Source organism: Equus quagga, chromosome 1 (genome assembly GCF_021613505.1).
Source record: "Equus quagga isolate Etosha38 chromosome 1, UCLA_HA_Equagga_1.0, whole genome shotgun sequence".
Lineage (NCBI taxonomy): Eukaryota > Metazoa > Chordata > Mammalia > Perissodactyla > Equidae > Equus > Equus quagga.
In genome coordinates this window covers 58,426,360-58,446,667 of record NC_060267.1, presented here as the reverse complement: position 1 = coordinate 58,446,667, position 20,308 = coordinate 58,426,360, and the positions used below count along the sequence as shown (strand labels likewise).

General features: G+C 44.4%; 1 protein-coding gene and 1 long non-coding RNA gene across 3 annotated transcripts in view; one reads left to right on the top strand and one right to left on the bottom strand.

Moving 5' to 3' along the window:
* LOC124243207 (uncharacterized) overlaps positions 1 to 20,308 on the top strand; it is a 34,941-nt gene that overhangs the window by 8,246 nt on the left and 6,387 nt on the right. The window lies entirely within an intron of this gene.
* Positions 6,424 to 20,308, bottom strand: part of LOC124243158 (tubulin alpha-8 chain) — a 28,431-nt gene continuing 14,546 nt past the window's right edge. For both annotated transcript variants that reach the window (XM_046668750.1, XM_046668751.1), the window contains exons 2-5: positions 13,836 to 14,058; positions 11,918 to 12,066; positions 9,777 to 10,457; positions 6,424 to 6,735 (exon numbers count right to left, since the gene is read on the bottom strand). In XM_046668750.1, the coding sequence (XP_046524706.1) occupies positions 6,442 to 6,735; positions 9,777 to 10,457; positions 11,918 to 12,066; positions 13,836 to 14,058 (1,347 nt within the window). In that variant the 3' untranslated portion in view covers positions 6,424 to 6,441. The remainder of the gene's footprint in view (positions 6,736 to 9,776; positions 10,458 to 11,917; positions 12,067 to 13,835; positions 14,059 to 20,308) is intronic.

The window sequence follows — 20,308 nt, the reverse complement described above, 5'->3', positions numbered from 1 at the left end:
AAGGGACATTATATAATGATAAAAGGATCAATCCACCAAGAAGACATGGAAATCCTAAACGTGTATGCATCAAAAAGTACAGATGCTGGGGCCGGCCTAGTGGCGCAGCGGTTAAGTTCAAATGTTCTGCTTCGGTGGCCTGGGGTTTGCAGGTTCGCATCCCAGATGCAGACCTACACACCGCTTGTCAAGCCATGCTGTGGCAGGCGTCCCACACAAAATAGAGGAAGATGGGCATGGATGTTAGCTCAGGGCTTATCTTCCTCAAAAAAAAAGTACAGATGCTGAGCCAGCCCTGGTGGTCTAGTGGTTAAGATTCGGCACTCTCACCACCGTGGCCTGGGTTTGTTTCTGGGTCATGGAACTACACCACCCATCTGTCAGTTGTCATACTGCGCAGGGGCTCTCAGAGAGAACTAAAAACTAACAACTAGGATACACAACTATGCACTGAAGCTTAAAAAAAAAAGTACAGATGCCAAATATGTAAAGCAAAAAGTGATAGAACTAAAAGGAGAAATAGACAAATCTACATTTATAGTTAGTGATGTCAAGACCCTTCTCTCAATAGTTGATAGACAGCTAGACAGAAAAATCAGCAAGGATAATAGAACTCAGCAATGCCATCAACCAACAGTATCTAATCGATATTTATAGAACACTTTATCCAACAACAGCAGAATACGTATTCTTTTCAAGTGCACATGGAACATTTACCAAGACAGACCATTTCCGACCACTGATACAGCATATCAAAATTGTGGGACATAGCTAAAGCTTTCTAAGAAAGAAATTTATAGCATTTAGATGCTTGTGTTAAAAAAGAAGAAAATTCTCAAATCAGTAAACTAAGTTCTCACCTTAAGAAACTAGAAAAACAAGAGCAAGATAAACCCAATTCAAGCAGAAGGAAGAAAATAATAAAGATAAGAACATAAATCAATGAAATGGAAAACAGATACACAATGAAAAAAACCAAAGAAACAGAAAGTTTATTCTTTGAAAAGATCAATAAAATTGACAAATCTCCAGCACAACTGACAAAGAGAAAAAGAAGATACAAATTATCACTCTCAGGAATTAAACAGGGGATGCTGCTGGAGACCCTGCAGATAGAAGAGCATAAGCAGAGAATACTACAAACAATTCTACACACAGAACTTTGACAACTTACTTTAACGGGACCATCCTTGAAAAGTACAAACTACCACAACTCACCAATATGAAAGAAATGATTTGAATAACCCTATAACTTTTATAGAAATTGAACTTTTAATTTTTAAAACTCCCCAAAAAAGAAATCTCCAGGCCCAGCTGGTTTCACTGTCGGAGTCTATGAAGTATTTTAAGAATTATCATCAATTCTACACTTCCAGAAAGTAGAAGAGGAGGCAGCACTTCCCAACTCATTTTATGAGACCTGACTGCCTGATACCAAGTCAGACAAAGACAATACAAAAAAGAGAAAACCGCAGGCCAATATCTCTCATGAATATTGATGCAAAAATCCTGCACAAAATATTAGCAAACAGAATTCAGCAATATACAAAAAGAATTATATACTTCGACCAAGTAGGGTTTTTTTTTTAAGGATTTTATTTTTTCCTTTTTCTCCCCAAAGCCCCCCGGTACATAGTTGCACATTCTTCATTGTGGGTCCTTCTAGTTGTGGCATGCGGGACGCTGCCTCAGCGTGGTTTGATGAGCAGTGCCATGTCCGCGCCCAGCATTCCAACCAACGAAACACTGGGCCGCCTGCAGCGGAGCGCGCGAACTTAACCACTCGGCCACGGGGCCAGCCCCCAAGTAGGATTTTATTCCAGGGATGCAAGTCTGGTTCAATGTTCAAAAATTAATGTAATCCACCATATTAGCAGGCTAACAATCATTCAACTGATCCAAGAAAAGCATTTAACAAAATTCAACCCCTATTCATGATTTAAAACTCTTAGAAAACTAGTAATAGAAGGGAACTTACGTCCTATATAATTCCATTTATATAACTTTTTCAAAGTGATAAATTATGGAGATGGAAAACAAATTAACGGTTGCCAGTGGTTAAGGGTGGTTGGGAGAGAGGGATGAGTGTGAGTGTCAAGGGATAGCAGGAGAGAAATTGTTCCTCAAGATGATGGAACAGTTCCTCATCTTGATTGCAGTGGTAATTACATGAATCTACACGTGATAAAATGGCATAGAGGTACACACATGTTGTGTCAATGTCACTTTCCTGGTTTTGATATGTAAAATATAATTGGAGGAAACTGGGTAAAGGGTACACTCAACCTCTCTGTACTGTTTTTGTGACTTCTTATGAATCTATAATTATTTCACAATAAAAGGGTTTTTTTTAAAAAAAAAAGGTGATGTGCATTTTTACTGGATTGCATTAAATGTATAAATTAACTTACGGAGAATAATATGTTTATTTTGTTGAGTTACTAACCAATAATAAGGAATGTCTTTAAATTTGCTTGTCTACTTTTGTGTCTTTGAATTTAAAGGTTTTCTCATAAAGGCTTCTAAATATTTCTTAAGTTGTAATTTCTAAGTATTTCTCTTTTTGTTGCTGTTAATGGAGGTTTTCTCTTTCACTGTATCCTAACTAATTATCATGTTTGTAAAATGAAGGCTATTAATTCTTGGAAGTTAATATCCTACTTTACTGACATATTTTGTTTTTTAGTCTTATTATGCATAGGATTTTCCAAATGTACCAAGATATCATCTACAAATAGAGTTTTACATCTTCATTTTCATTTATTATTCTTCTAATTATTTTCCCTTATCTAACTGCATTAGATAATACTTCTAGTACGAGTTAAATATTAGTGGAGATACTAGGCATCCTGCACCCTTGCCTTGTTCTTGACCTTGATGGAATGCCTCTAGTGTTTCCCCATTAAGAAGCTGGCTTTAAGACTGATGGAATTCCTAATGTTGAACCAGAGTGGAATTCCTGGAATAAATCCCTCTTGGTTGTGCTGTATTTTTTTAGTGTGGTATGACTTCTGTTTCCTAATATTTTACTAATGATTTTTGCATTGACATTTATAAGGAAAGCCCCTTTATGTGTTTTTAAATTTCCCCCCACTGCAAGATAATGGAACCTGCTTAGGTAGACCATGTTCTGCCTCATTGACCTTGAGCCGAACCAACAGCCTTACAGCCTTTTAGTTTCTAAGCCCCAAATACAATATATAGAAGGTCACGTAAGGAAGTCCATTCTGCATATTCATGAAAAAATGTGGATAAATGAGGGCCCACCTTTACTGTTGAGGATTCTGTTGCATAAGAGAAGGAAGGCCATCCTAAGCACTACAAAATTTGCTTATCAGCATTGATATCCTCCCTTTCTGCTCCACTCGCTCTCTCACACTCACTTGTATCATCCCTAAAATGGTCAACATGATAAATTTGTCACAAGGCCTAAAAAAAAAAAGCTAATTATAGCAGTGGTTTTTGTTTTTGTTTTTGTTTTTCAATCTTCTTTTTTTCCTGCTTTTTCTCCCCAAAGACCCCCAGTACATAATTGCATATTTTAGTTGCAGGTCCTTCTAGTTGTGGCATGTCGGACGCCGCCTCAGCATGGCCTGACGAGCGGTGCCATGTCCGCGCCCAGGATCCGAACCAGGGAAACCCCAGGCCGCCGAAGCGGAGCACACGAACTTAACCACTAGGCCATGGGGACGGCCCCTGTTGTTTTTTTAAGGTAGACAGTTTGGATTCACAACACAAAAAGGGAAGTTTTTGGTCCCTTTAGCAGATTTGCATTGTAATAGGAAAAGCAGTTCCACTGGAGTAGACTCAGTGACCCTTAAAAACTCAGAATAGTGGGGCTAGTGGCAATTTTGTGTTAGAGAAAAGTTAAATGCTGATCAAATTGCTGATAGAATCAGCAGTTTGGAGAAAATAAGCATAATAACTTCTTTCTTAGAAGGTTCATTTTGGAACCTAAGTTGATGCTGTCAAAGGCTGGAGTCTGTCTCTCTCGTTGAAAATTCAGGACCCAGGACTGCAGATGCTGGGGTAAGGGGTATATATGAACATCCATGCTCCCAACTGGAAAGAACCAAGAAGTACATTCAGAAACTGGGCAGAAAATGAAAGATGATTTCACTGGATATTATGTTAACTATGCACTCTTCTAATTCCTAGGGTAAAGCATAAAAAAGTGAAAATGACTTTTTTCTGTAGGTGAAAATGACTTAGGTGTCCCTGAGAGCTGGCATTAGGATTCGAGAAACTGGATAACCCAGGCTAAAACCAAGTGAGCTCGCCAGCAGCCTGCTGAAGGCTGTCACACCGCTCTCTTATCGAGTGTCTGCCAAACTTGCTTTATGGTCTTAAGAAGCCTCACCAATCCCCTGCTGGAGAAAGAATTACGAAGCTGCCTGTGGCAGGGAATGGTTGAGAATCACCCACTTTCCTATTGACCCTCTTTGTAGGGACACATCTCCAATTCTAAAATCCCATAATCCCACTTCATGAACAAAGCCATAAAAGCTGAGCAGGGCTAGAGGTGCCCAACCCCACCAAATGAGGAGAAATGGAAGAGGAGACACTGGGGGGAAATATATCCAAGGTCCTTATGTATCATCATCTCTCAAACTTTCCTGCAGCCCCATTCCCCTTTACTCATACCTCGTAGACATCTCTTCTGTGACTTTGCCATTTGTGTTTATTTTAACCTAATTCACATAAACCTAGAGGAAAGGAACATACCGTAAGTGATTTACCCCAGCCCTAAACCCTGGCCTTGGGGCCGTGGGGGTATTCTCTCCCTAATTAGGTCATAATTATACACTCAGGAAATCCTTTGAGGCTTATCTGAAATCCATGGGTAGGTCTCTTACTTCTGTCAAGAGGGCACATGCCCCTTCTTGAGAAGGGACTGACAGCTCTACCGTAGCGAAGTCTGTCCATGCAGACACCTGTGGAACTTGGTGCAGGAATGATCCTGGCAGGGGAGGCCACAGTGGACAGCAATCTGGACCTCCTTTTTTTACCACCATGTTCTCTTTCACAGAAGAGCAAGAAAGTATGATCTCTTTGAAAACAATCCTCTAGAAGTGATTAGCATCACTTCTTACCTAATCTTCCTTTTCTTGGAACATTTTACTCTATTCTTCTCAGGGCTTCTAAGGAATATAGAATAGAAACATTTAGCGAAAGTCAACAGTTAACGAGGTGCACATTTAATGCATAGGGACCTACGTAAGGGCCCAGTCCTGGGTATCTTACCAGTAGTTTAAAAGCAGCCTTTTGACTTTTCCTAAAATCCTACCAGAGCTGCCAACTTCAGGGAAGAGATGCATTAACTTGTCCTCTCCTTTGTAAATGATACAGACTTTTGTTTTTCCTCCATCCGTCATTTTATGAGGCAGCAGTTGGAACCTGGCACAAATACTAAGAGATAAAAACAGTGTCGGGTAGACAAGAGAATAGAATTGCTGATCCCTGCTATACAAGCTCCAACGCTTACTGTCTCCAAGATGTAAATAAACTTTGGTTTCTTCATCCATAAAATGAGCAGAATATCCATTTTGAGATTATTGAGAGGATTGGAGGTAAGGTATGTAAGCCTATAGAGATAAAGTATAGTAGATACCCTACGTAAAACCTTCCAAATGCTTCTGTTTCACTTAGAAAAAAATCTGAACTCCTCATCATGGTCTGTAAAGCTGAATATGCTCTGGCCCCTCTTGGTTCTTGTGTCTCGTCTCCACCTCTCACCACCCTCCAGGCACATAGACCTCCTTTCTGTTCTTAGACACTCCAAGCTTGTTCCCACACGTGCCTGGCCCTAGGCCAGCATCCTCGGACTCCAGCTCTTTCCTCTCGTTCAGGTCTCCCTGAGGCCTTCTCTGCCCTGATCTAAGGGAGCACTCCCCCAGATGCTTTCTCTCATTGCTGCTTTTCTACTTCGTATCACTTGACACTATCTGAAACTATCTCATTCATTCATTTGTGTATTTACTAGGGCAGGAAATGTCTGTCTTGTTTCTCACTAACTCTCTAGCTCTTCAAACAATGCCACTCCCTTCCCAGAATCTTCCCAAAGCCCAGATCTTTCCTTTCCCTAGTGTTTTACCATTCCCCAGCCAGCAGGTTGTGTTGGGGGAGGGGAACAGCCTAATCTAGAATTAAAAATCCTGATCAGGCCTCCTCACATGTGTAACTTGGCTTCACTCTACCCCAGAGACAATGACCCTCATTTTCTTTAGTGACACAAAGCTGTTCCTACCCAATAGAGGGTCTGACAGAGCTCAGCGTCCATTTTCAGCCATTACCTATGAGTACTGGTATCAGACAACCTCATCCTGTGTAAGACAAATCAGGCTGGAGTTGGGAGTATGGCCTATTGCTCTTGGAATAGTCAAATGTGCTTGAAGTCGAGCAGCATAAATAAAGAGGCACAGCCAAGAGGAACATGTATATTTAAAATTCCTCCCCTTCATTTTCCTCTTCAAACGAATCAGTCCCCACTTCTTCATAATCCTTCTCCAGGGCAGCCAGGTCTTCCCTGGCCTCGGAAAATTCTCCTTCTTCCATTCCCTCTCCAACATACCAATGCACAAAGGCCCGCTTGGCATACATGAGGTCAAACTTGTGGTCAAGGCGGGCCCAGGCCTCCGCAATTGCTGTGGTGTTGCTCAGCATGCAGACAGCCCGCTGGACTTTGGCCAGGTCCCCTCCCGGTACCACAGTAGGTGGCTGGTAGTTGATGCCCACCTGAAGAACAGAGAGAGAAGAGGAGCAACAAACTAAGACGCAAGGCAGCCAAAGGATAACTCAAGATGGGAAGATCTTGGGAATGTGGTTGGTAGCAAGACACAGTTGTAGATGTGAGAACACGACTGCAGGACTGGATGGGAAAAGAGGGAGTCCAGAGGTTGGGAAAGCTGGCAGCTAGAGAGGTGAGTGTTGAAGAGAAAGTAAAAGTGAGTGGGATTGGTACAGGCAAATTCAAGAGGAGGGGCTGGGGAATCTGGAGACTGGGGAAGAAAAGGATAACAGGGCTGGTAATAAGTAGAAATGTCAGTGGGGAGATTCCAGCAGACCAAGGAGGGTAACGAATGAGATTAAGAGGAAGGTGTACAATATATGTTTATCTCTAAAAGGGAAATAGATCCCTTTTAGAGGCAAATTAATTTCTAGACTTGAAGTTATTGTAAAGTTTATTCTTTCCCAAATGGTCATCTGAAGTTCCTCTTTGCTGTGCTGTCAATAAACTTAGGGAAGTTTCTCTACCAAGGGTGAAAGACTGTTCAAAAGGTCATGGAGATAGTCCAGAAAAATAAATAAAAAGATCCAAAAGAGTTCGGGGATGGTATTAGTGTTAACCAGGCTCTGTGTCTCTGGGGAGTGGGGCTTCTTGGAAGAAAGTAAGGACTCCGGTCAAAGAAAGTTAGGGAAAACTCTCACCTGGACGAGCCAACTTCCCAAGTTCTGGTGGCACGACAGGGTCCTCCGAGCTAACCCCAGCGCAGACTGTTAGTGGGGCTGCCATCCTAGAAATCTCCCTTCTCCTCACACACATATCCTAAACCAAAGCCAACCCCAGGAACTGTAGGAAACTGGAAAAAGTCTAAGGTGACAAACTGTGATAATATTTATGGGACACTGAGAACCATGGTGCTGTCTGAAAAATCCCTCTCCTACCCAGCCCTCTATGCCTTAATTGTCAGTCTCTTAAATTCACTGCTTTAAAATGCATGTCTCTGAGAGGTGGAGGTGGGGGTGGCAGCAGGCTATATATACAGCCAGGTGGGTAACCCATTACCTGAATTCACAATGGTCTGTCATTCCTCTTAGACAAAAGAGGCATCTTGGTAGTGGAGGTAATGCTGAGACAGGGGCAAAGGACCAAAAATGAGAATGGGAAGGGCAAGGAATGTAAACTTTGCCCTCATGTATATTGCTAGATCTGGCCCGGACTAGCAAAACTTTGTGCCTAGAGCCAACTCTCCTCTCTCTTGAACAGTTGTATCTCTTGACCTGAGTCAAGTGGGGACAAACACCCTCGGGGAGGATACAAGAGGATGAAGTTCAACAACATCCACCCCCATGGCATGTGCTTTCCTGAAAAGCAGCTAAAGATGCTAGCGCTACGTTATCTTTCTGGACATAACCCCAGAGCTTCAGCTTAAAATAAAGGAGAGAGCATGAAGGGGCATCTCCTTTTTGTTACCTCCCTAACCATCCTCATATCTCATATTTTAACTTTTTTCCTATTCATTTTCCTAATAGCTCGATTGGTTGTTTGTTTCCATTTGAAAAAGAAAAAAGAAAAAATAGGCATAGTCTAGGGGGAAAGATTATACATCTAGCTAAGAATAGAGTAATGAGGAAGAATGCTACACTCCCTTACTCAGTAGATCAGCTGGGTCAAAGCCTCATACGCAAACAGGTCAGCCAAGTCGCTGGCATATGGTGCCTTGTTTTTGTAAGTCCCACCAGGGAAAAACAGATATGCTCATCTCTGTATCTCCAGAAACTGGTACAACCATCCCTGGTACTCTGTAAACCTCTGAATTATTAAAGTCATGACTGGGAGGTACTAATTAACACAATCTGGCTGATGAGGCAGTTGAGGTTGGTATACGCGGGACGTTCAATGTCTAGTTATTTTGATGGTGGAATCTAGTTAAAAACCATAGCAACACAGGACAAAGTGGTCAAGCAGTTCACATGCACATAGCCAGCTGCCTCCCCACCCAGTGCAACTCAAAGGGTGGCTTCTAACATTCAACATCCACTAGTCCTAGGAGCCCGGGTCTTCTCTGGCTATTCTATATCTCCCCTCCAACCCTCAGAGTCTGGCATTTTCCTGATCTACAACAGGCTTCCTCAGCTTCTGCTTATTCCTAGTCAATGGAAAATGTCAGGGCTTCATAATATAAGTGATTCACAATCATATAAAACCATAAAATTTCTTATCCTTACTCTATTTTTTTTTTTTTGAGGAAGATGAGCCCTGAGCTAATTGCTGCCAATCCTCCTCTTTTTTGCTGAGGAAGACTGGCCCTGAGCTAACATCCATGCCCATCTTCCTCTACTTTATATGTGGGACACCTACCACAGCATGGCTTGCCAAGTGGTGCCATGTCCGTACCTGGGATCCGAACCAGCAAACCCCGGGCCACCAAAGTGGAACGTGTGCACTTAACTGCTGCGCCACCAGGTCAGCCTTATCCTTACTCTAAATTGATTAAGACCTACAGGGTGAATATTTAACTTTTCAAAATAAATTGGGAGAAGAACATATCTTTTGTTAGAGGAGGAAATTATACCTCTCTGACAACGTTAATAATTTGGTTAGCTCCATTCTCTGATCTATTGTCAGATCACAGCCACCTCCACCCATTTATCCTGTTCATCCCACCTGCCCACACAGGTTCTTTCTAGCCTTGTTCACTCCTCCTTATAAAAGAAAAACCCTTTTCTGCCTGACCTTTGAGATGCTTGGAGATCTTCAGTAGGAGATCTTTCCCTATTGCAATAGTGACCGTCCGCCTATTGCGACAGTCTTCCTCCCCCTCTTTCAATAATCCTTTCAAATAAAGTCTCTCTACCTAAATTAAATGAATGAATGCAACTGAAGTTATATTTGGCTTAAGCCATTCTTTCCATATCATCCCATAAACCTGAGCTCCCATGGAATTGCATACCAGTCCAAGACCCTGGAGTTTACGCATCTTTCTCCCCCATCCTTGGTAATCTCTCTCAGCTTCCCTAGCTGTCTATCTCCTCCCTAAGTCATCAGCTCTCACCTTGAAACCTGTGGGACACCAGTCTACAAACTGGATGGTCCTCTTGGTCTTGATGGCGGCGATAGCAACATTCACATCCTTGGGCACCACATCCCCACGGTAGAGCATGCAGCAGGCCATGTACTTGCCATGTCTCGGGTCACACTTCACCATCTGGCTGTTCGGTTCAAAGCAGGAGCTGGTGATCTCAGCCACAGAGAGTTGTTCATGATAGGCTTTCTCAGCAGAAATGATGGGTGCATATGTGACCAGGGGGAAGTGGATGCGGGGGTAGGGCACCAGGTTGGTCTGGAACTCGGTGAGGTCCACATTGAGAGCCCCATCAAAGCGGAGAGAGGCAGTGATGGAGGACACAATCTGGCTGATGAGGCGGTTGAGGTTGGTATACGTGGGACGCTCAATGTCTAGGTTCCTGCGGCAGATGTCATAGATGGCTTCATTATCCACCATGAAAGCACAATCTGAATGTTCCAGTGTGGTGTGGGTGGTGAGGATAGAGTTGTAAGGCTCGACTACTGCAGTAGAGACCTGGGGAGCCGGGTAAATAGCAAACTCTAGCTTGGACTTCTTGCCATAATCCAGAGAGAGGCGTTCCATCAGCAGAGAAGTGAAGCCTGAGCCAGTGCCACCACCAAAACTGTGGAAGATCAGGAAGCCCTGCAGGCCAGAGCAGGCATCTGTCTGGGAGAGTAGGACATGAGAAGAGAAGTTTCTGAGAATACCCTCAGGTGGACAAAGGCAGGCAATGCCACTCAACCCCTCAACATTTTTATGTGGGTGAAATTAAAATAAGCCTTGAAGGAGTAAGGAAACAGAAAAGGATTTAGATTAATCTTGGGAGGACTAGCTAAGATATTGGGTGACAAATTGCACATGCACATCACTCTAGGTAGATGAAGGTTCCAGCCCAGTGGCTTGGTTGAACCAAGAATGAGAGTTGTAGAACCAAAGTGGTTAATGACTTTGCCTTTTGAGAGCCCCAACTCCTTGCCCAGTTCTCCTGTGCTTGTCATTTGATTTTGTGGGAACTGCTGACCTGCACATAGCCCAACCTTGGAAGGTGGCTCAGGGTACCAATTTCAGAAATAGAAACAGAGTCAGAGAACCCGAGTTTTAATATCATCTTTGCCATTTCCCAGTTGTAAAAACTTGAGCAAGTTATTGAACCTCCCCAGACTTCTTTTTCTTCTTGGTTAAAGTGGGGACAATAAAAAATACTCATTTCATAAGGTTATTGTGTTAATTAAATGAGATAGCATGATGTGCTGAGTACATGATGTACTCCACTTGACATGGAGTAAGTACTCGCTGTTCGTGCTTATCAGAACTCAGAGAATTCATAGAGTCACAGGATTTTCCCACTGGATGTGATCTATGATCATTAAATCCAGTGGTTCTGAACTTCTGGGGATCACAGATGGCTTTGAGACTGATGAGCCCTCCTCTAAACAGAAAAGGTGAACATATACAAAAATCTGGTATCCTTAGCTCCCAAGTAAAGAACCCCTGATCAAGTCCAACCTTTTACACTGCACAGATAAGGAAATGGGGCTCAAATAGATAAAGTGGCCCACTCTACAACTCAGAGCTTCCTAGTCCAGCCAACCTGGGTCAAATCCTAACTGTGCTACTTTCTAGCTGTGTGACCTGGGCTGTTATTGAACCACCCTGGCCTCAATTTCTTCTGCAAGTACAGAGGAGAGACCGCCTTTGTATCATTATTAAGGGGATTAAATGAACCAGTGTATTTAAGTGACATTTGTAATGGCATTTGTAAGTGCTGAAATGTATCAACAATCTCTTCCTCTTCTCTTCCAAGTTAAATGCTTTGTTAACCTATGCTTCCAACAAGCAAAGAGCCAGCCTTCCTTATACCTGGAGTTTCCCCCAGGTACTACCATAGAGTGTCAAGAAGTATTATAGGGCATCAGCCTAGAGTAGTCCATGATGTCCAGGCAGAGGAAGGGGTACCATCCCCGTGAATGCTCCTTTCAGAACATAAGCAGAAATTCTCAAATCTTAGGAGCTTTATCCTGTAGCCAGCGGTCATGTGCCCCTACTCAGCATGTTCAGAGGGGTTTGAGTCCAAGCCTGTCCACTTTAGCTTGACTCACCAATTCCCTGCCCTTGTTAACACTTACCAGCTTCCGTATGCGGTCCAGCACCAGGTCGATGCTCTCCTTGCCCACTGTGTAGTGGCCCCGGGCATAGTTGTTAGCTGCGTCCTCCTTTCCTGTGATCAGCTGCTCTGGATGAAAGAGTTGGCGGTAGGTTCCTGCCCGAACCTCATCTACCAAGAGACGGGGACCATCAGGTCTTACTACCTGGTTTCCAGAGGAGATGCCTCTCTCCCCATTAGAATACCACATGACTCCCTCCTGGGTCTCCATTTCCCCTACCTGTAAGACTCCACTGAGGTGAAACCAGACAGCCCTATGATAAAATCTGCCAAACGCTGAGAGAATTCTGGGTAACAAAGGCTCTAACAGAGCCTGAAGCCTGTGACTCAAGCAGGCAATGAGAAGCCAGCTCTTCTGCTGGTTTGGAACTTTAAAAAGTCTTAGGCTTACATGGCTCACCAAACACCGAAGTTGAACGCCTCTCCTTTCTACCTTGACCCCTCCAGGCTTCCCTTTTATTTTTTCTGTCTTGCTGCAAGTCTACCCAAAAATGTAACCCAATTTCACTTGAATTAAAATGTTCTAGGGACATGGAGAAAGATTCAGGGTGATCTGCCCAGTTCCTAGGCTCTCCCAGGAATTGTCCCATCCTTAACCTCCACCCCAGGGTGGCAATAATGTATGTCAGGCAGTAGAGATATTTTAGGGTGACTTTGAAGCAAAGCTGTACTGCAGGTTCCAGAAGAGCAGGAGCCCTGGAGAGGCTGTCAAGGGGGCTCTGCGCACCTCTCAGGGTCCACACAAAGTGGAAATGTGCCCGACTAAGATGCATCAGGCCCCAACTACATCCCCTCTTCTCTTCATGGACCCTCTAACCCCCACCCCCAGGGAAATCACCCATTTGCACAGTGGCCTGGGAAGGTAATCTGCACTTTTCTTTTCCCTAAGGAAGACTTGTCCTGAGCTAACATCTGTTGCCAATCTTCCTCTTTTTTTGCTTGAGGAAGATTAGCTCTAAGCTAACATCTGTGCCAGTCTTCCTCTATTTTACATGTGGGATGCCTCCACAGCATGGCTGACGAGTGGCATAGGTCCGTGCCTGGGATCCGAACCTACAAACCCAGCCACTGAAGCAGAGCATGCCGAACCTAACCACTAGGCCACGAAACCAGCCCAGGTAATCTGCACTTCTTCTATTTGTGCAGAGTATCCAAGGGGTAGGTACCTGTAGTCTGTTGACCCTGGAAATTAGAATTCAGACATTTGCCCAAATTCTCTGGGGAACCTGTCCATCCCTTGCTTGGTGAGCCAGCCTTGAAGCTGAGGATATCCTGATGCTGAGCTGAGGACTGCCCCAGAGGAAGTGGGACTGGGAGGAGGGAGTTCACAGGGGACAGGGGTAGAGGGGAAGCAGCAAGAATCCTGCCCCAACACAAGTCAAAATTCCTGTTTTCCAAGATCCAAATGAGCTTTATTCTAGAACTACAGCGACCTCTGGATATGAGGAGAATGTGCCTGCTGTTACTCCATTTTGTATGCAAGATAGAGACCTGTGAGAACAGACTGCAATTACTATAGAATCAGAACCCTATACTTTGGGAAATTGACTATTTGCAGGCTTCTTATAATTTCTAAAATTATTTAGATTTTTTACCGTTAGTGTTTAGTAAAGAATCTTGACAGTTTCAGTCTGTCTCAGCAGGTTTAAGGGGTTTAAGTAGTGTGCACTTTGTTCTGCATAGCTTAGAGCTATAGTGGGAGCAGAGATCCCTGATCCCTACTGGAAGGTTCCCCAAGACTGTGGAGAATTCAAGGAGCTAAGAGGGGTGAGATGGAGGAACTCTAGTTGAGTCCTTCCAATTAGAGATTCTGCAGTCATGAGCCAAGGCCTCTGCAGCTTCATTGTCGTTTTCTGGAGAGGACCCTAGCCCACACTCACCTACTACAGTAGGCTCCAGATCTACCATGACAGCCCGGGGCACGTGCTTCCCATTGCCAGTCTCACTGAAAAAGGTGGTGAATGAGTCATCGTCGTTGATCTTGCTGGTCTGGGCAGCAAAGGTGCCATCCGCCTGGATGCCATGTTCCAGGCAAAAGAGCTCCCAGCAAGCATTGCCAATCTGAACTCCCGCTTGACCCACGTGGACTGATATGCATTCCCGCTGTAGGGAGAGTACAAAGTCAAGGTCAGAGAGTCCTGGGCTCCTGGCCATGCCTTTGGCCTTTGTTCCCACATGTGAGGACCTGTCCCTCCCTGGTCTTCAACTGGCAGCATATGCATCCCTCCAGCCATGCCATCCCAGAACCAGGTGGGGGCTGAGGTTTCCAGTGTCTGGGCACCACTGCATCTGGACCAAGATCCAACTCCAGAGAAGAACCATGGTTTTGTGGCTTGCTCTAAAGGTTGCTTTCCAGGGTTAATCCTTTGTACCAGAAAAGGAAGATGAGGGCTGCTGGACAGAGGAAACAGGGGCTCATTCCAAACCATGAAACCCTGTGCTGATGAAGGAAGTCAAAGGAAGAATCAGCAATAACAGCAGACAGTACTCCTAAAGTCACCACCAGACACAGTGGCAGCATTCTATTCATGTCCAGATCCTGAATTTCCTAGACAACAGTGACACACACACACAGAGTCTCAAAATACCATAGAGCAGATAAAAACTCATGGAAGGAGGATTAGGGTCTGGAAGTACATATCATGGGTATCATTAGTGTTCAGGTTACAAATGTAGGAATAAGATGGATTGGCACAGCAGCAAGGGAGGGTTGGGAGCGTATAAATTAGGCTCTTCCTGAACTCTGAGAAGTGGGAAATTTCTTCATAGCCATCGTCACCTGCTCCCTTGCCTATGTCAGGCCAAGTGTTAAATAAAGCTGACATTTAGAGTGTCCTTATCTCTGTGTTACTCTGGTGTCAAGCCACAATTACCTGATTGGTCCTAGTGCTAACAGCTTAAGATGGGGAGGTGTGTGTGTGAGAGTGAGAATATGAATGTGTGAGTGTGTGTATGTGAACAGAAACTGACCATGGGGTTTTGCTGGGAGGATCGCCTCATCCCCCCTGCAGGGAAGCAGTGGCTGGCACAAGGTGCCTCTGTGCCCATGACACCCACCAGAGCCCAGCGGGGAAGCATGTGCCTGGTCTGTGAGTTTCTATTCTTATCCATGACCCAACCTGGCATTTTCCAGCTCTGGGTAACCCAAGCCAGGAGCAGAACCTCCAGAGAGCATGGCTGGGCATAGAAATACATCGAGTCCACGTCAGACCATGGGGCTCCTGGGAACTTGGAGGCTCTCTGAGAATGGGAGGAGGGCAGCCACCCTGAGTAACATCTCAAAGGGTTAGAGGAGTCAGGACCCATTGCTCCCTAATTCGGTTTTACAACTGAGCACCTACTCTAGCCCTGTCTCTGTGCCCTCACCTTTGGGGAGGATGGAGGTGTTTACAGCAGCCAGTGTATAACTGAGCCCTAGCTGAGAATACAACCAGCTGTATTTCCATGACCCTGGTGGCCAGAGAAAGGCTTCACTCACAAAGTTGCCCACACTGCAGGGTTTGAATCTTGCCTCTCAATTTACTTGCTGTGCTATGTGACCTTGGCTGAGTTACTTAACCTCTCCTCATCTGAAAATAATGTTAGCCACAATTATTGTTGTTGTTGTCTTTACCATTATCTTTTTCATTATGATACTCCCTTGTAGCTTTATTCTTCACCTGGGAGAGACACATGTGGAAAGTTAGAGACCTCAGGTCCCTATTCCACTCACCTTTATTGTGAGACCTAGTTTCTGCCTTCACCTTAGGACTCAATTCAGGCCCAAGAAAAGCAGTGTCCTACACCCAGGAACCACCCTCAACCAGCGTATTACCCACCAGACCACAGCTTCACAGCCAGCATGCAGCTGTGGCTTCCTAAGGAGGTATCCAAAGCTGAGGGGACATTGGAGAGGCCTAAAAGGAGCCTGATCCCACACATTGTCCTTCCCGGTGATGACATCCTCTATGGCCCTGACCCTCAGCCTCAGAGCCTTGCCCGCTCCCACCACCATCCCTCAACCATCCTCCAGGCCTATCTGTGGTGCTGCTTAGTCCCCAGTCACCCCTCCTCCAGAACCACTCTGGGCCCTTTCTGTCCGAATGCAGGGATATTTCAGGAAGACCAAAGGTCACAGAAGGGAGAGGTAAGGATCTTGGGGACCTGAAAACCACCAACATGGTGATAGCAATGTTTTTAGTCCCTTTTGATGCCCCCTTGAATCTCACACTAATAAATATGCCAGTCTTCACAGAAAAATCCATTTCTCTCCCCCTCTCCCTCCCTCTCTCTCCCTCTCTCTCACCCTCTATCACACACACCCCTTAGGAAGAGCTATTTTCCTTGTTAAACTAATTCATAAGAGTAACTGGAAGTATAAAATATACTCAGAAGTAACTGATAGGTTCATACGTGCTTCCAAAAGCCAAAACTGGCTACACCGATTCAGAGAAGAGGAAGGGGGCTGGCCCCGTGGCCAAGTGCTTAGGTTCCCACACTCCACTTCAGCGGCCCAGGGTTTCACCAGTTCGTATCCTGGGCGTAGACATGGCACCACTCATCAAGCCATGCTGAGGCGGCATCCCACATAGCACAACCAGAAGGACCTACAACTAGAATATACAACTATGTACTGAGGGGCTTTGGGGAGAAGAAGGAAAAAAAGAAGATTGGCAACAGATGTTAGCTCAGGTACCAACCTTTAAGAAAAAAAAGAGAGAAGAGGAAGGTCTCTCAACACCATTCCCCACTAACAGGATCCAGGGCTCCTTGGAGAAATGGAGGTTTCTAGGTCTGGGGCAAAGAATGTACAAGATGAGCCTGGAACATCTTACAGTTCCTGAAAGCCCGAAAGATAACACGGACCGGGTTGATGTCAAAAGATCTCAGAAACCAACTTGAAGAGGCTCCCACTGGCAAAGGTGAAACAGTCTGAGCATCAAAAAGAAAAATAATGTTACTTGACCAAAACAGGATGTATACAAAAATCCACAAGTTCTTAGTGTTGTTAAAAAAGAAAACCCCCAGAAAAAAACTTATTTGTCCCCATCCAAACAGTCCTGTTGATGAGAGAAGGCTCTTTTTTTTAACAGAAAAGTGTTGGTTAATCAATGTAGAAGGAATGATATCTTAAGAAATACTGCCATATTACAGTTTCTAATTAGATAATTGATTTGGACAAGGATGCCAACACCACTAAGTGCAAGGTTAATGGGGAACTGGATATTCACATAACACCAAAGGATCATTGTTACTTACAAGTCACAGGAGAGAAAGTAACTACAGTGGTCACCAGCCTAACACTGGGTTCAATCTTAAAACCACTAATAATGAGAAAAGCAGACACGAAGGACCACCCAGTGTGATGCAGTATGACACACACACCACTACCCATGAGGAATTCTTGTCAAAACTACTCAGCCTTAATCTATTCAACCCATTAGATTTGGCTTCCACTTTATAGAAAATACAGGGATTAGAGGGATAAGTAAGTGACATCATGAGAAAACAATAAATCCAGAAGGTGGGACATTCTACAGGATAATTGATCCAATCTTTTTAACTCACGAAAAGGAAAGGTGAGGGGAGCACTGTTTCATATCAAAAGAAACTTAAGAAATAACATCCACAGGCAGTATGTGGACTTTGAATTCTGGTATGAACAAATCAAAATATTTGGGGAACAAATAGAGAAAGTGATTAATTTTGTAAGTATGATAATGAAAGTGTAGTTCAGTATGAAAATGTCCTTACTTTTTAGAGTTGCTTCTGAAACATTTGGGGTAAAATGCCATGATGTCTGTATTTTACTTTAAAATACTTCAACAAACAGCAGTTAAGTAAATATGGCAGAAAAATAATAATTATCATCAAATCTATGTGACAGATATATGGGTGGCATTATACTACTATATGTTTCTGAAGGTTTGAAAATTTTCATACTAAAAAGAAAAAAATTAAAGACAGGAGCTAGAGGAAGAGCAGAGGTAAGGACACCACTCACCATAGTTACCTTATCCTGAAGGGCCCAGGCACTTCCTGTCCCATTTCACTCTGTCATTTATTCAACCAACATTTACTAAGAGCCTATTTTAGCAGGGCAAACAAGACTTTTAAAGTTACTTGAAGAAATCACAAGTGAAATAAAAGGTTACATGAGCCCTCATGGGCGCTCGGATCAATGCATACCCTCAGCATTCTAATGCGACACCCCTTTTGCACCTGCTCCCAGGCAGGGAACAAGGAGCAGTGCAAAGCTCCTCGCTCAGACACTGAGCTAGCCTTCTCCAGCCACTCTGCCTGATCACCGTCGCCATCCGCCTGCCTGCACGTTCTACACAGATAGACACAGAGCAGACCTAGTACTGAGAGCTTCGGGAGGCCAGCCCTCATGCCCAAGAACGGTCATCCATCTGTCATAACCAGGGTTGTCATGTTAGCTCAGAGTGTTTAGGATACTAGAACTGGACTAGCCTCATGGATCACCGAATATTATTCCCACCACGTTATTTTAGAGATGAAAAGGCTGAGGCTCAGGAAGGTAAAGCGACAGATTCACAGCTCTGTAGCAAAAAAGCCTGGACTGGGACCCAGGCCTTCTGACCTCGGCCTGAGTTCTATCCTTTACACCACACAGCCTCCTGCCTCACTTGCACTCTGAACTTCCAGGGCCCCGGGGTGCCGACTCCATGGAGGCAGTCTGATGGTGTAGCACAAGGCCAAACTCATATAGAAAAGCTCCAGTGCAGAGAGAAACAGAGTGGCTCCTGGTGGCAGCCTCTTGGAAAATGAGTCATCCTTCTCTGATAGAACCAGGAATCTGTTTCTCAGGGCTGGTTGTACGCAGGGACGTGCAGAGAGTAAGCTGACCCAGCAGAGGATATTTAAGTCATACATTCGCTCCATACTCATATTTCAGATTCCCCTCTCCCACAATCAGAACTTATACTTTCTCATAGTGTTTCTGTCTCTCAGTTCTAATTTTGAATCTGAGCTCATAGAGCTCAGATCAGTTCTATGCTCCTGGGACCGTGTAAGGGGAAGGGGGTCCCCTGGGTGCTGCTGGAGCCCCTCTGCCAAGCAGTCCAGGGGGTGAAGATGAGGGAGATGGAGAGATCTAACAGAGGAGTTCCTCTTCTCAAGAAAAGTATGACACTCACTCACACAGACCTAGTGCTGGGCCAGCCACAAAGGATACCTCCTCTGTTCATTCCTACAGCAAATACTGACTGTGTTACTACATGCAAGAAGGCACTGAAAGGTACTGGGCTAACTCCTCTTCAATCATCAGGTCTCTCATTAAATGTCACTTTGTACAGGAAGTCTGGATCCAGCACAACCAGCATAGACCCTACTGTGTGCTCCCACATTATGGTCACATTCTATTTTCTGACTTTCCTAGGAGAGACAGTAAGTCCTGTCCTGGGCAAGGAAGCCTTGTTTCCTCACTGAACCCCAGCATCGGGCACGGAGCTGGAACGCAGCAGGTTCCCAGTCAACACGGGGGAACGGGAAGGAAAACCCTGCCCTGAGAGGCTACGATCTACTTAACAAGGAGAGTGGCCAGTGCCTAAGAGGCAGCAGGAGTTCAAAGGAGAACAAACAACTCCTGGCTTGGTTTCCTGAAGGAGGAACATTTGCGGAGACCTTGAGAAACGCAGACATGCCAACACAGTCTTTTCTGTTGGGTTTAGAAGCAGTGTGAAGAAGAGTCAGGAAAATTCAGGGCAGGTCCCACAAACTGCTCAGTGTGTCTGAAGCGTGGGCTCATGAAGGGCAGAGCAGATGAGACAACCATGCCACCCACAACCATCATGCGTGGGGAAGGGAGCCTGGGTTTTACAGAACATCAAAAAAAGAAATTCTAGAACTTTACAGCCCTTTTATAATTCCACTGCAAGAAACCTTTCCTTATGTCAATCTTACATTATTTCTATTTTAATATTAGTCTTTCCCTGTTGCTTTGCTCTCAGAGGACTAAGATCCCCTAATCACGATCCTTTGTAAAAGGAGGCTTTGCAGCTTTAAAAATCATTCTGAAGTATCGTAAAACTGTATATTATGTAAGAAAGGAACTTTCTTCACAGACCAACAGTGTATGCTATGTGAAAACCTAAGACCAGTCCCCTGATCACCTTTGTGGTCAGATGCTACACAGTTGCTTTCTCATTACACCAAATTATTTCTAGTTTTCAGGCTGGGATAATAAATCATGTAAATTTTAGGATCTAGGGCAGAGATGGTAACTATAAAGTAGATCCACAGCGTTACAGAGGGATAATTAAAGTGAGAACAAATGTGATTCATGAAAGACTGAATTATCTCTGCTCAAAACCCTTCAATTAGCGCATATTTGGAACCACTCCCAACAAAG